Source organism: Poromitra crassiceps, assembly GCF_964638095.1.
Source record: "Poromitra crassiceps genome assembly, chromosome: 6".
In the NCBI taxonomy this organism is placed as follows: domain Eukaryota; kingdom Metazoa; phylum Chordata; class Actinopteri; order Beryciformes; family Melamphaidae; genus Poromitra; species Poromitra crassiceps.
In genome coordinates this window covers 53,232,159-53,249,474 of record NC_139627.1, presented here as the reverse complement: position 1 = coordinate 53,249,474, position 17,316 = coordinate 53,232,159, and the positions used below count along the sequence as shown (strand labels likewise).

General features: G+C 41.6%; 1 protein-coding gene across 1 annotated transcript; it reads right to left on the bottom strand.

The window, feature by feature from the left end:
• Positions 1 to 12,634: 12,634 nt before the first annotated feature.
• LOC310777974 (C-X-C chemokine receptor type 2-like) lies at positions 12,635 to 16,288 on the bottom strand (the record flags this gene model as incomplete). The annotated part of the gene is made up of 2 exons (XM_083638304.1): positions 12,635 to 13,841; positions 16,282 to 16,288. The coding sequence occupies 2 exons, from the start codon at positions 16,286 to 16,288 to the stop codon at positions 12,760 to 12,762; spliced, it is 1,089 nt and encodes a 362-aa protein (XP_083494430.1). The 3' UTR covers positions 12,635 to 12,759.
• Between the last annotated feature and the right edge of the window lie 1,028 nt (positions 16,289 to 17,316).

The following is a 17,316-nucleotide window of genomic DNA, read 5'->3' as shown; positions in this document are numbered from 1 at the left end:
TCCGCCTTTTCTCTTTTGATCTGAACAATTTAGTGTGTATTGCATGCATGTATTTGTAAAGTTGTTATAGTATTATTAGGCCAGGGATACTCAACTTGCTTTGCCCGGGGGCCACTTTCGTGAAATGATAGAAGGCCAGGGCCAGTTAATAAACAATCAATATACATTTTTCTGTAGTGGATTGTAGGTTTTTGGGGTGTCAGCCGGAGTTTAGTCTGACAATGTTGTGCACACCGGATAGTTAGTTAAGTTAAGTACATACATAAGTGCCTGGGTAGTGAGCAGACGGTATTTGACAATTTAGCAGCTAAATCATAGATTATTGAAAGATATTCCATATTCCAGACTGAAATGCTATAACAGAAGTGGAGTATTGGCCAGAATGACATGAACATTTGGACACTTATTCAGCGGGTATCTTGCATGTTGCGTTAAGGTGCACTGTAATTTTTTTTTTTTTTTTCAATTCCATCGCGGGCCACAAGTTGAGTATCACTGGTATAGGCGATAGGTATTTACAGTACTATATATGAAGGATCTACATGTGTAGGTATGAAAGTAGAACACGCACATACAGTACACTCTTCAGTAGCATGTGCAGGACAAACACATACAGTACACTCTTCAGTAGCAGGTGCAGGACAAACACATACAGTACACTCTTCAGTAGCAGGTGCAGGACAAACACATACAGTACACTCTTCAGTAGCAGGTGCAGGACAAACACATACAGTACACTCTTCAGTAGCAGGTGCAGGACAAACACATACAGTAAGTACACTCTTCAGTAGCAGGTGCAGGACAAACACATACAATACACTCTTCAGTAGCAGGTGCAGGACAAACACATACAGTACACTCTTCAGTAGCAGGTGCAGGACAAACACATACAGTAAGTACACTCTTCAGTAGCAGGTGCAGGACAAACACATACAGTACACTCTTCGGTAGCAGGTGCAGGACAAACACATACAGTACACTCTTCGGTAGCAGGTGCAGGACAAACACATACAATACACTCTTCAGTAGCAGGTGCAGGACAAACACATACAATACACTCTTCAGTAGCAGGTGCAGGACAAACACATACAGTACACTCTTCAGTAGCAGGTGCAGGACAAACACATACAGTACACTCTTCAGTAGCAGGTGCAGGACAAACACATACAATACACTCTTCAGTAGCAGGTGCAGGACAAACACATACAGTACACTCTTCAGTAGCAGGTGCAGGACAAACACATACAATACACTCTTCAGTAGCAGGTGCAGGACAAACACATACAATACACTCTTCAGTAGCAGGTGCAGGACAAACACATACAGTACACTCTTCAGTAGCAGGTGCAGGACAAACACATACAGTACACTCTTCAGTAGCAGGTGCAGGACAAACACATACAATACACTCTTCAGTAGCAGGTGCAGGACAAACACATACAGTACACTCTTCAGTAGCAGGTGCAGGACAAACACATACAGTACACTCTTCAGTAGCAGGTGCAGGACAAACACATACAGTACACTCTTCAGTAGCAGGTGCAGGACAAACACATACAGTACACTCTTCAGTAGCAGGTGCAGGACAAACACATACAATACACTCTTCAGTAGCAGGTGCAGGACAAACACATACAGTACACTCTTCAGTAGCAGGTGCAGGACAAACACATGATACAGTACACTCTTCAGTAGCAGGTGCAGGACAAACACATACAATACACTCTTCAGTAGCAGGTGCAGGACAAACACATACAATACACTCTTCAGTAGCAGGTGCAGGACAAACACATACAGTACACTCTTCAGTAGCAGGTGCAGGACAAACACATACAGTACACTCTTTAGTAGCAGGTGCAGGACAAACACATACAGTACACTCTTCAGTAGCAGGTGCAGGACAAACACATACAATACACTCTTCAGTAGCAGGTGCAGGACAAACACATACAGTACACTCTTCAGTAGCAGGTGCAGGACAAACACATACAGTACACTCTTCAGTAGCAGGTGCAGGACAAACACATACAGTACACACTTCAGTAGCAGGTGCAGGACAAACAAATCAGCAACAGGTAAAAAAGTTGGACTACTTTCTTTTTGTTTGTACCTCTGCATGTAGGCCTACCTTATATTCCTTGGCCTTATCACTTTGGTCCTTGGGGATGAAAAAACACCTGTGTAAAAGAAGACCAGGAACAAATGAAAACTGGGTTAGCACTAGTCATCAGTGTTGGGGGTAACTAATTACAAAAGTAACATATTACATGTAATATATTACTTTTAGCAGTAACTCCGTAATATAACTTATTACTTATAGGATTTCAGTAATATTATACCAGTTACTTTATCAAGTAACTCAAGTTACAAATGTAGTTACATTTTATTAAATCAAAGCACGTGTTTAAAAAAAGATACAATCAGATTAATTTGCTAATCAAACTGTTTGTTTTTATGCAAATAACCACTATAGATGACAATAACAAAGGAAAAGAATAACATTTAGAATTTTGGATTGTTTACACTGACTTCAAGGTGGTTGAAATAATTTTTCGGGATGGTTCCGGCCGGGGCAGCGATGTCATTCTGCTGCTGCTGTTGTTTTGGTAAAAGTAATGCAAAAGTTGTGTAATAAGTAACGAGTTACTCTACACAGAAAGTAAGATTGTAAAGTAACCTATTACTTTCAAATGAAAGTAACTAGTAATATGTAGTATATTACATTTTGAAAGTAACTTGCCCAACACTGCTAGTCATGTTTGCCAGCGGTGTCTTGGGGATGTTACTACTAACACAGCAAGGCCCTCTTGGCCATTATAGCGGTGGTGCGTTTGCATTGTAAACACACCAGGTGGTGCGCTTGCATTGTAAACACACCACAAAACCAGCAGACAGTACTAGAGAATTAGTAGAGACATGAGAAGTAAAAAAAAAAAAAAAGGCAATGTGCAACTGAAGTGAAAATGAGCTGCGACAAGAACAGTAACTTGTGGGATATCAGCTGGATTATAAGGTTCTTACCACAGACATTTCAGACATGGTCAGTTCAACAACAAATGTAAAATCAGGTGATTTTTTTTCTTCCTGGTAGACCTACACTGGATGTTTGATTTTTTTCTTCCTGGTAGACCTACACTGGATGTTTAATCAGAATCAGAATAACTTTATTGATCCCCGGGGGAAATGAGGTCGCTCACACTCAGATAGGGAAGAATATAAACAGATACGTTATAGGAAGCAAAGAATAACCAAAAACACACAACAACAACAAATAGAATAGAGGTTAGTAGCCTATGTACATGAAAGGGTCACCAATGTGTGCCTCCTCCTACAAAGTACCAATTAATATAAGTGATTATGTGAGGTAGATAATATTGTATACAGCAGTGTTTCCCAACCAGGGGTACGTGTACCCCTAGGGGTACTTGAGCAGCTTGCAGGGGGTACTTGGAAAGATTGGGGATTACAATTTATTTACAAAATGATTAAAACATCATTCCAAGTAATTTCATAGCAGGCCCATCTTAGTAAAACTGACGACTTTTTCCAATTGAAAAATAGTTAGAATTGTATTAAAGGGGGTAATTCAAATGATTTTCATTTAATAATCAGATGTGTTAGATAGGCCTACTAAATGTTTAATATAATTTTAATAAAACAAATTTCAGAAAATCATCGACACACATGAGTGAGGGGGTACTTTGGCATGGCAAAACAGCTCAATGGGTACATAAGACCAAAAAGGTTGGGAACCACTGGAGCAGTGAGTGATAGTAATAATAATAAACAGTAAGGTGCATTGGATCCAGTTAGTATAAGAACATTTGTAACAGTGTAACAGGATTGCTATCTACCTGTGCTATATTTTACTGTGTTGTATATTACTAATAGTATTATCATTTTTTGTACCTTGTATATTGATTGTTTAGACACTAGGATTTTCTTTTATTTCTGTATTTGCTATGTACTATGTGCGCACAGGACTCTTAATCCATGGGCCAGAGCTCAAAATTTCACTTGTCCGTACCACTCAAGGTGGCAAAACTTCCTTATAATTTTTGATAAGACACATGTCTGTAGATTATATTTTGGTATGATAGCCATTCCTGAGTGGTAGCTGTGACACAGTTACCAGCTCGTGAAGTTAACCACCCCTAAAGTCAATTGCATTTTAGACGCTGGTGCATATCCTGGTTTAGGCTAATGGTCAGGACATTTTTCACTCTTTTGTACGATTGTTTTTGGTCCTATTTCAAAGGGAACCTTCTTAGCTTTCATTTAAGGCCAGTTGTGAATTTTTCTGACAAATATAAAGGTGACTTGAGCTCTTCAAACCGTCAATGGCACACATTTTTCCACAATTTTCGCCTAAATTGTATCATTTCTTTTAGCCCTGTGGCATCAAGCCACATCAGAGACACAAAACACAAAAACTGGAATGCTCACAGTCACGGCACTCGGAGGGGAGTGATTGGGATGGCTTCCGTGATCTGAACCTGAGTGTTCTGTTATTGGACTTCTGTGCTTTAGACATGGATTGGCCATAACAAACACCATGATCAAGCATAATGATGCTCATAGGTCTATGGTTATTGATTGATTGATTGATTGATTGATTGATTGATTGATTGATTGATTGATTGATTGATTGACTGATTTATTTTATGGATATAGCAGAACAAAATCCAATCCTTCTTTCCAACATGGTCCCTGGTCTTATAAAAACAGGACATACGGTAACACATATTAACATCAAATAAACCAAATAGAACAATCAACAAAAACACACAAGTTAAATAACCATGACAACAGAAGGCTTGCACATTACTCTAGTTTACTCAGCAATAATTTTTTCAGGTTTTTAAAACCATTTAGAGAATATGCAGATTTAATTCCATTCGGGATGTTGTTCCACTCCTCTCCACCAGTATAGAGGAATGTACTTCTCCCAACATCATATGCCCAGGTGGATTATGACATGATGGGCCCCTGGGCATGGTCACATAAAGAGCCCCCCTCACAGCACACATACCGGTATGCAGAATTAAAGCCAGAATAACTAAGACACATTCACCTGACTCTCAACAGGATTTACAGTACAGCTATCTGAACACTCAAAAACCAACAGCACAATAACAAGAAATACATTCACCTGGATCTCAATACAGGCTCCAAAATTAACTTTTTTGTCCACCAGTCAAATGGCTAGTGAATGTTAACATTTGACCAGCCACTCAATAGATAGATAGACCATTGTTGGGTTTTTTTGGATGGTGAGTGAAGCAAATCTACCAGCCACTTGCATATTTTACCAGCATTTGGCTGGTGGCTGGTGCTAATTTTGGACGCTGTCTCAATAACACAGGATTTACAGCACAGGTACACTCAATTATAGCCAGATAACCCTCTAATTGTCCATAAACATATGGAACATTTTGTCAAAAATAAGGGATCATTTTGTCCTGGGCAAGAGAGGTGGTGGGTTTCATTTCAGAGCTCCGGTTTGTCGGATTTAACATCAAACGTGTGTGTTGTTGACCTAATTGAGGTGTGATTACACCTGCATGCAACATGTGTTTATTGTTTATCATTTATTTCACTCTAATCAAATTGTTGAATTCAACAGCTATTTTACCAATGCTGACATTGCGTGTGGTTACTATGCCTGAACAAACTAACTGACGTATGCAATTCACACCATAAGCGACTTTGACCGCGGCACGGCATGGTTGTTGGTACAACCCTTCTGAAACTGCTGATCTCACAACAGTCTCGAGAATTGACACAGAATGGTGCAAAAACAACAACTTTGGTCAACAGAAAAGTAACTCAGAATGCAACACGTCAAACCTTAAGGCGGATGTCACTTTGGTAGCCAGATAACACCAAGCTGAAAGCTGATACCTACCCAGTATTAGTCTGGTGTTCCAGTAAAGTGCTCAGTGAGTGAGTGTAGCTATAATGCCAGGTCAGCTGTTTTGCCCTTGCACATTGATTGCATTGGACTCCATTGTGTATTTGAGTTGAGGTTTGCTAAAGTGAAAGGAGTTGGATACTAAACAGCACATTCAATTTTTCATTTTCTAAAAAATATTTACTACTGGACTGGCTATATTAGTCGTGTAGCTGCTGCTAGTGGTGGGGATGGGGACGGGGACGGACGGGGGTGTTCAACCACTTCTGTGAGGCACTGTATGCACGTCACATTCTCCCCTAGAGGTCTGGAACTACAATAGCCCTGCTCCTCATATCACAGAGATAAGTCCAGCTACCAGCAGTCTTACTATCAGAACTCATCTTGTCCGGTTACTTCTAACATGAGAAAATAACATTTGAATCTATAGGCCTAAAGTATTTCATGGGAATATTAACACAATTACACTAATCTATTATTGACCTAATAATAAATAGGATATGAATAGATTATTATAAATGATGTGATCATGCTTATGTCAGCATGCATTTCCAGTTAACTTCTGAGCTGTTCTTGTTGAATGCAAAGTGGGGGTTTTCTACGTGTGAAAGGGCGGAGGTGTTTAGGTCCTTTTCTCAGCAGACAGGCAGGTTTCCTCTTGAAGCAAACAGCAGTTGTTGTTTGTGGTGTGAACAAACACGCGGCTCTCTGTCCACTCAGAGGCTCGTTTCTGAGAAGCGACAGGCAGGACAGGAGGGCTTCTGACAAAACTAAGTACCTCTGCAAATGATTTCTGTGTCATCACACACACACACACTGTACACGGTGGGCATGATGGTCTCTGGGCCTGGGCACATAAAGCAAATTAGGTGAGTAATCAAGTAAAAGTTGAATCGTTTCTTTGTCCCCCATCTGCCAGTTTAAAAATGCAACAAGGAGATGATAGCCTACTACTATAGCCTACTAGGCTAAAGTACCCGCTAACGTTCACGTAGCCTATTAATTAATTAATCGTTCGGGAAATCCTTATATCAACGAATTAAACAAGCAAACTCAAGGTTTCCTTAAGTGCTGCAAACGGCTTGCATGGTTTCTTTTCCTGCCGACCTGTCTGTCTTGTAGGCTATGTAAAAATGCAAGCGTTTCATCAGCCTATATCGAGACATAGGCCTATAGCCTAACTTTTGTGGGGATAAATAATTGAAAACTAGTCAGATATGACTTGAATGCCACTTGTAAAATCACCCACAGTGATTGACGACGGTGCAACCACTATTTTGACTGGGCGGCTTTTGGGCGATGTAACAAAGGCAAGCCCTCATTTTTGGCACATTGCCACCCCTCGTTATTGCCTGAATGGTCGGAATGGATCCTCTGTTAAAACGGCATGTTTTTGAATAGAGTTTGGTTACAGATTCGCTAAAGCTGTTTCCATATCACATTTCTTTTTATCGATACACGCTACCGCAACCCCTCCCCCCGCCCCGACTCCTCATGTCTAGAAAGGTAAAACCGGAAAATATCCTGCTCTGGCTAGCCGGACATGATCCAGACTTCATGTTTAGAAGAGGATACACACACACATGGTGGGCATGATGGGCCCTGGGCCTGGACACATAACCCCCCCCCCCCTCCTCACAGCGCACATATGTAGAATTAAGGCCATAATAACTAAGACACATTCACCTGCATCTCAACAGGATTTTAATAAGAGAAGTGTCCGTCCGTCCGTCCGTGTGTGAGCAGCTATGCCGTTTTACGTGCGATCGGGCTGAAACTTTCAGGGTGTGTAAAGAGCACGCGTGCGGGTGACCTGACGGAGCCGGATTCTTTAATTGGGTGATTGCCCTGATTACCTAATGATGTGATGTCATCTTTCTGTCTACAGTGATGATGTCATCAGTGATGTCATCACATCAGTGATCCTTCCTGGCTGAGGCTACTCTGTGAGCGAGGCCATGGCCATTGGCAATGTGTCTGTTTCAAGAATTTTGGCCGACCACAGCTATGCCGTGACCTGATGGAGCTGGATTATTTTTATTAGGGCAGATTAATTGCTCTAAGGCTGATTGCCCTAAAACTGAGGCTATAGTTCAGTGATGACGTCATCAGTGATGATGTCATCACTGATACATAGGCATTATGACATCATTGTGACATCACTGATGATGTCATCAGTGACACACACACACACGAGAGAGACTGAGGGAGAGGGAGAGAGAGGGGGATATACAGGGAGGGAGAGAGAGGGAGACATTGCGCATGCCAATAGGGCAGGCGAGACCATGTAGCATCTGAGCTGCGGGCGAGGCCGCACAGCGTGTGTATGTGAGGGGGCTAGCTCGGTGAGCTGCAGGGCAGGCAATAGCGAGCCTAGGCCTAGTATTATACATTTACGGAATTCTTAGTCCTGTGAGCATTCCAGTTTTTGTGTTTTGTGTTTCTGATGTTCCTTGATGCCACAGGGCTCAAAGAAAATATAGAATTTAGGCGAAAATTTATGAAAAATGTGTGTCATTGACGTTTTGAAGAGCTCAAGTGACCTCTATATTTGTCAGAAAAAAATCACAACTGCCCTTAAATGAAAGCTAAGAAGGTTCCCTTTAAAATAGGTCCAAACACAATAAGACATTGAAAAATGCCCTGGCCATGTGCCTAACCCAGGATATGCACCAACGTATAAAATGCAATTTACTTTAGGGGTGGTTCACTTCACAAGCGGTAACTGTGGAATGGCTATCATACCAACATATCATCTACAGACATGTGTCTTATCAAAAATCATAAGAAAATGTTGCCACCTTGAGTGGTACCGGAATCTGGTGTGGCCCATGGACTATCTGTGCAACCAGGGACTACAGATGCAAATTAGCTCTTAGCTATCTCTGGTGCAATATGTTTATTGTGTACTGTCCCTGTTCAAATAAACAATAAAGATAAAGTGTGGATAGTTGGTTATTGCACAAGTTGCAGTATTTAGCAGTTAATGCATTGGGTTTTATTGCACAATCAGATATACATTAAAGTGTGTTGGTGTTTTATTTTATTTATTTATTTCTATGTAGACGCCCGGCTGGAGTGAGTCAACAGCAGACAGACGTACAAGGTTTCTTGAACTCAGTATGGGTTGTGTTATATCAAGACAATGAGTGTATGAGTGAGAGACATGTTTATATGAGAATAGTCACACAAGGTTTTTGTCAGTGGGTTCAGGAAATGAACACCATTATGGTCCAACGGTCAGGTTGTATGAAGAGGAAGTTCCAGACAATCTGGTCAGGTTGAAATATATTTATTGTGACTGTTGCATTGTTTTCCTGCGTATGTGTGTGGGTCCTGCAACAGAAAAGTATCATTTACACATTATACAATAGAAGCAACACAATATCATTGCTACTCCAAACATACTTCATACACAGGTGCATACTAACATGTATCAGTACATAGTAAAGGTAAGAATACAAGGTAAATCATTACTTACTATCTTTCATATACGCACACACAAGGGGCAGCAAACACTGCGGTGCTCTCAACATACAACACTGAGCACAGGGTTTAAATACAGAGTGACTGGGGCTAATCAGTCCAGAGTGCTGTCAGGTGTGTATGGGTGAATCATGAAAAGGAGAAAATTTGAGGTGTGGAGGATTATGGGAAACTGATTCCAGGAAGTAACAGTCCAGAAGTAACTCTTTTGTACACACACTTTGAGATTTGAAAACATCAAAACATCACTCCTCTTAGTTATATATAGTAGATCTTTAATGGGTGTACTTAAAAATGTATAGTCTGTACAAGTTGTTCATGCAGGACAACACAAGATGGCAGTAACAAGCTATTTCAAAGGATCATATTGAGATTGTCTGAAATGTTGATATACTGATATACACACACATACCGTACATTTAATACCAGTCAAAAGTTTCAACACACCAAACTGATTTCCACATTTTAGAACAATAGTAATGACATCAAAACTATGCAAAACACAAATAGAATGATATGCCATGAAAAGTTTAGTCCAATCTGATATTTTAGATTCTTTTGAAGTAACCGCCCTTTGAAAGGTTTTGGAAAGAAAGTAATACACAGGGATCAACTTCACTCATTTCAAGCAGCAGCCTTTAGATCAACATTGCTTCAAGACCGTGAGAAGCAGTACGTTCCGTTATGTGTGTGTCAAAACATTTGACTGGTGTGTTCATGAAAGTAAAACTACAATATTTCACCATAACATTGAAAACCAGATTGTTTTTGGAGTGGTGTAATTTAAACACAAGACACTTGAGAAATAGGCTAGACGGTTTCCTCTAAATCGCTTATGAAAGGCAAAGAGCAGCAAACAGCAAGATTATAAATTATTATTATTATTTTACAATTGGGTTCATATTAAGCAATCAGTCCTTGGTATACATACAGTATGATTGATATCAAAGTTGCATAATACATTCGTCAAACACAACAAACCTGTACAATATTGTTGAAAATTAACTTACAGTAAACTCATTAACTTGTGAAACACAAATACTTGTTTTGGTTCCTCTAATTTAAGGCAAGTCTACTTTGAACATGAATAGCAATCTGAAACCTAAGGTGCTTCTGAAACAACCTTCTAGAACAGGGGTGTCAAACATGCGGTCCGACCGGGACAGATCCGGCCCCCCAAAGGGGCCAATGCGGCCCAAAGGATGACTCTGCAAAGCGTGAAAATTGCAGTGAAAAGTCCTTCAATCCAAATTGAGGCACTTGTGAAGGCTAAGAGGTAGCAGGTTGTGCCTCCTCCTACAAAGTACCAATTAATATAAGTGATTATGTGAGGTAGATAATATGGTCAGTAGGTAAGTGGCCTATTCATGTGATCTGTATTAATCACTAAATGCTCAGCTATTTTCATTACCTTTGACTATAGAGAATTGCACAGTTGCCATCAATTGTAATCAGGGGTGTAGTGATAAATACAGAGGTGGGTAAACTCTCCAAGGTGAGTCGTTTATCCACCTTGTTTGCCCTCATTGATTGATACAGTTGATCTGAAAATAGGTGAGTAAACTATCTGCCTCATTTCAAAGAGGTGGGTCAATTGTGTTTACCCTCCACTACACCACTGATTGTAATGCACAGTACAGACAGTAGATAATGTGCTTGATGGTAGCTGAGATAACCCTACGTGGCTTCCTCTGACGTAAATAGATAAATACAATGTTTTCCAGTAATTCCTAGGCTGCAAACTTGTTTAAACATGCAAATCGGAGTGGTTTCTGATGAGAATAAAGTAACGTTAACGTTATGTTATGTCAGACTGTTCTCATCCCCATGCCAAAGCCCCCGCCTCGGCCATGAGAGGCGAGGAGCACTGCTGCTTGGCTGCGTGCGTCGCCGCGGCCCGGAGCTCGCGGCTCGTGCATGTGCATACCAGAGGGGAGGCGGCCATCAGCGCCTGACTGGCTGGGAGAGAGTGCTTCCAAGTCGGACTGATAACATAAACAAACATCATTTGAGCTTATCCAGGTAAGATATTAATAAAGTAATGACACATTCAGCGGGAAACAAACTATAATTAAGACATGTGCCAACTTTGACGACGTTTAGTTCAGTATTTTAAGAGCAAACAGGTTTTTTTTTCTACTTCCTGAAAAGATGCTGTTGTGGAGATTCTAGGTCCTGCCGCGACAGCGACGAGATGTATTTAATGTACAGACTTTTGAAACATGCATTTAAAGAAATGTGTCTCCCTGGAGGTGAGGACCGTCCCCGAGCAATTTCCTCAAATGCTGCCTGGCAGCTCAGCACTCTGTCACGGCCGGCCCCAGCGGGCTGCGGGGGCACCAAGGTTTTGTTGAATGGACAACTGCAAACTACGTCACTGATTGGCTCCGCCTAGTGATGTCACCAGGTGGGGAGTTTGAAGCAGTTCAGCACCGCCCAATTCAAAGCTGCCTCACGAAAAAGAAAAGAAGAAAAAAAAAGATTTTTTTTTTTATAAATATATATATATATATATATATATATATATATATATATATATGTATATATATACACATAGAAATGGAGATATTTAGGATTTGGGTTGAAACTAATGCCTCAAACTTTTTGAGGCTTATAATTACTCACATAAGACCCAAAATTACATGGGTTTTTGTGGATTTAGGTTTCCAGGGTCTTTAAAATGTACATGTAATTCTTTACACTAAAAGAAACTGGAGAATGTGGAGGTTTTGTCATAGCTTACTATTGATTATTGATTTTCATTGTCTGGCCCACTTGACACCAAATTGGGTGGCATGTGGACCGTGGACTAACATGAGTTTGACCCCCCTGTATCTAGAACCTGAGGGATAGTGTAGAAAGTATCTTTGAACCTGTATCTAGAACCTGAGGGATAGTGTAGAAAGTATCTTTGAACCTGTATCTAGAACCTGAGGCATAGTGTAGAAAGTATCTGTATCTAGAACCTGAGGGATAGTGTAGAAAGTCTCTTTGCTGAAAGGGTTAACGACACAGACGCTGCATCAGGTCTTAAAGGGTTGAGGGCAACCATTTCCTCCTGTGACAGCAATGTCTTTCACTTTTCCTATTTTCTGTGGGGGGGGGGGAATACTAACCCATTCAACTATGTACAAATACGTATTTACAAATCTGAAAGAGTACAAAGTAAGTTTAATCAACAATTGCAAATTACTGAAACGGCAGAGGTTTGATTATTATTATATCTAGCGGCAGGATGTGATATTTCACAAAAATTACATGCAGATTATAATTAACTCAATCACACACCTGAACACACACACACACACACACACACACACACACACGCACACACACACACACGCCCGCCTTTGGTGATCTCACATGACCGTGGACGTGATCTCTGACGACAATGACGAGCGGCTCGCTCTCGTCGCCGATGTTCTCTCCAGAACGCCCGCCTTCCTCAGCAGCTGAGCCAAGCTCCTCCTGAACTTCTCCCCCACGAAGGCGTACAGCACCGGGTTCACACAGCTGTGGAGCAAGCCCAGACTCTGGGTGGCAAACATGGCCTGGTCCACCGCTTTCCTCGCCGGGCACTCGTGCGGCACTATCTTCGCCCTGAGGATGGTGTCTGCCATCACCGCCAGGTGGTACGGTGTCCAGCACAGCAGGAAGGCAATGACCACGGCCACAATCACCCTCATGGCGCGCTGCCGCTGGAACCCGCCGCGGGTGTGCAGGAGGCGTTGGATGGTCACGCCGTAACAGGTCAGCATGACGACCAAGGGAACGACAAAGCCCAGGGTGTGGCGAAGAACTCTGGTGGCCAGTCTCCACTCGTCGGCGCTGCTGGCGTCGTACCGCTCGACACACGCGTGCCGAATGGGTTTGCCGGAAGGGACGGAGGAATTGAACAGGCCCGGCAGAGACAGAAGTCCGCCGGCGAGCCAAACGGCGCCGCAGACGCCCCAGCTGACTAGCCGTCGGTTAGCCTTGCGCGCCTCCATTGCGCGCACGATCACCAGGTAGCGGTCCACGCTGATGCAGGTCAGGAAGAGGATGCTGGTGTAGAAGCTAAGCTCTTGGAGGATGCTGACTATTTTACACATGCCGTCTCCGAACACCCAGCCCAGCGTCACAGAGGTGGCCCAGAAAGGGAGGGTGATCGCCAGCAAGATGTCAGCCACTGCCAGGTGCAGGAGGTAGAGGTCAGAGGGTGACAGGGCATGCTTGGTCAAGCCAATCACGAGCCCCACTACCAGGTTTCCGGGTATGGCCAGCAGAAAGATGACAACGTAAAACACACAGACGGCACCTGTCACTGCATCGGAGATGGACCAGGTGTCACACGGCTGCGTTAAGGGGTCAATGATAAACTCATCGTCGTCAACATAAGAATAGTTGAGAAAATTATAAATCTCCTCAAAGTTATTAAGAGTAAAAGCAGAGGTGTTTGGATCTGAAAAACAAAGTTGGAAAAGAAAATGAGTCATACAAAGGAAAATGGATGGAAAGACTGTAAATCTATGTATATTGCATTAGTTAAAGCAGCTACGAGCAAGATTTTCGATTGTTACATCTTAACTCTAATAGTAGATGAGACCAACGCCGAGTGAATCGGCGAGTGCTGTCTTGATGATTATAGTCTATGTGTGCGGGCCGGGCAGATCAGGAAGTGAAACGAAACAGTTTACGGCAGCCACTTCGGCCATAACCACAAAATTACAAAATTACTTTCAAACAAACTGTTAGAATATAACGAGAGATGTTCGCGAGAGTAGAACGCCTTTTGATGTAGCGAGGAAAGCCGTCCTTGTTTTGGGTCTGTTGCTAAGCAGAGCGAAACAGTTTACCGCAGCTGTAAACAGTTGCTAGGCAGAGCGAAAGAGCGATACATTTTACGGCCGTAGCAACAGACGCAAAACAGCTGTCGTCGCTACTTTGTGCTCTCGCGAACATCTCTCGTTATATTCTAACAGTTTGTTTGAAAGTAATTTTGTGGTTATGGCCGAAGTGGCTGCCACAAACCGTTTCATTTCACTTCCTGATGACACCGGCCCGCACATCAAGACAACACTCGCTGATTCACTCGGCGTTCAAGCGAGACTACTCTGTGTCGGTCTCGTCTATTAGAGGTAAGATGTGAGGCATCCATATTAAATTTAGACCGTTTAATAACAATCGAAAATCTTGCTCGTAGCAGCTTTAAAGCCCCAATTTTAAAAAAATCGTCGGCCACTAGAGCAGGGGTTCCCAACCTTTTTTGGCTTGTGACCCTACTTTGACGTCACAAAAATCGAGGGACCCGACGAGACATTCAAATTCCGGGACGCCATCGATAATATCATCAGTGATGTCACATAGTATGCTTCTTTCCCCCCCCCGCAGAATTCACACTTTTTCCTCAAAATAACAAAGTAACTCGGAATTCTGACTTTATTCTCAGAATCCTGAGTTATAATCTCAAAGATTTCCATCTAAATAAATAAAAATAAGAGTCACTCACAAGGTTGATTGAGGCTATGGTCCATTGATGGAAGCCTTTGCAGTATATAGTGACATTATGTGACAGTAATGTCCCATAATGCAACACTGTGGATCTCCCCTGCATCACTCATTGCCATAGGTGTCACCCAAGAGAACAAAACTGAAATCTTGGCACTTTAAATGCTTTAAACTAAAAAAACGTTTAACTAAAAGAAATATTTAAAAAAATTGCAAGTGACCCTAATCATCTTTGGTAGTATTAAATTGTGTGTGGTGTAAAAAAATAATAATAATCAGGCAACCCTATTTGTATTCCAGGCGACCCCACTTAGGGTCGCGACCCTAAGGGGTACATGGGACTTTTAAATGCCCTCATAACATTTAGTTTAATACGTTCTGTATTTTTACATTCTGTATTTGCAATCTTTAACTGTGATTGTTTATGAACTTTTAGAAATAAAATATGCTTGATAAGAGTCATTGATTGGTCTGTCATGCTACCTAGGTGCAACTAGGGTATTTCCCAACATTTGATAAAATTGCCCTGGAAATTATCCAAAAATCCCCGGGCCGAAATATATTATTACAGGGGCAAAAATAGCCCTGGTTTAGAAAAGTGAATTCCCTACCCTGGGACCAACTGCACTAGAGGGTGACAGCAACTTCAACACACCTTGTGAACACACTGCAAAACTACTGGGCCCATAAATGTACAGTTCACCCCAGAATGAAAATGCTGTCACTCATGCCAGTTGAAACACAGGTGAAGTGTGTCCATATAGCACACATGGGAGGGAGGTTACCAGCACAACGCCAGCCAAAACCAGTCCCCTTTGACTTCAGTACAGGAGGCTACAACTGAATGGTGACTGGTTTTCACTCCAGTTGTGCTGGCAACTTCCCCGTGTGCTATATGGACAATCTTCACCTGTTTCAACTGGTGTGAGGAGTTAATGTCAGAATTTTCATTTTGAGCTCATAAGAGCAGCCAAGTATGATAAAACTGCTGTAGCTTGAAATCAGAGTATTGTATTTTTAAGGTGAGGGTTCACCCCCCCCCCCCCCCCGAACTCTGAATGTGTATGTATCATTGATGTATAAAATCAATTTGTTTTCTCAAGATACATGACATATTCCTTATCCAAATAAATATGTTTGCCTTCTAATGAACCAATATCCACTATTTTCAAAGAACAAAATATTTGACGTTAACTAGATTTCTTAACATCTTCCATACCATATTCAATTACAATTAATACAACTTTTTTTTTTTAAACAAAGTAAATCCCTGTTACCAGAATGGACAATACACTTTGCAAAAAAAGCTAAGGAATATGAATAGTTCAATTACCTGTCTAGTTTGAATAAATTAAAATGATATAAATGAACGTAGCTGAGAATGAAAAACTCACCAGTCATTTTGGCGTCTTGTCTCACAGGAGGCACTATAAGTATGTCACAAGAACACAAGGACAGAAGATTGTATTTCTCTAGACCCCTCCCCTCACCATACTGTTGTTTGCCTAGTAGCATGCAGTTTAAACCTGAATCCAGGATATTTCATGGAGGTTAACATTAATTATGGGTCTGACTTGGGGTCGCCAATTCTGTTATGATTGTATTATTTTACTATATATATTATCTTTAAACCCATTTTCACGATATTATTCATTTGCAGCTGACATACACTCAATCCGTGTATCAAGGTCAAGCGTAGATTTCCAATACCGTGCTTTGGAAAGTAGAGGGGTGATACTGTTTTCTTACCTCTTATTTAAAGTATCTTTAATAATACTTTCATATTTGTCCATCTTCTTCCTGGTGAATAGCAAAAAGTGCAGAGAAACTGTTCTTAGCCTATTTAAGTGTATTAATAGCAATGTTTGGCTATGCCACTGTTTTGTAGTACAGAATAACACACCATCTCAATATTTATAAACCACAGTAGTTTGTTAGAAAGTACCCCAAGCCACATTACTCATCAGTGTCACGAGAGGTGGCAGTGCTGTCACACAAACAGCAAAAGTGAAGCTGCGACTATTGGTAGACTACATAGATGCCATGAATAAAATAAAATAATCAGCACTGGAGTTCTAACTTATCAACAGATGAACAAAGAACATGTCACGGCCCGGCATTTCTGATGGACAAAAACGACTTATTTAAACCAGTGTTGTTGAGGAAGTTCTCAACTCATGACATGCAGCATATCGGTTGACACACGAGTCTCCAGCAGTACTTCCTGCCACACTTCTCATTATGTTCCAACCTCCAGTGTCACAAGTAGTGACTTCACCAGGAAGGTCAGCAGGGTCAGATAAGCAGTTCTAGCATGAAGATAGTGGTGAAAACCTGTAGGACCTGGAGATCAGATGATTAAATACAGGCTTACTTCCACTGAAATCTCATGTACTATAGGAGTGATGACCGGAGTCATGTCGAGGTGC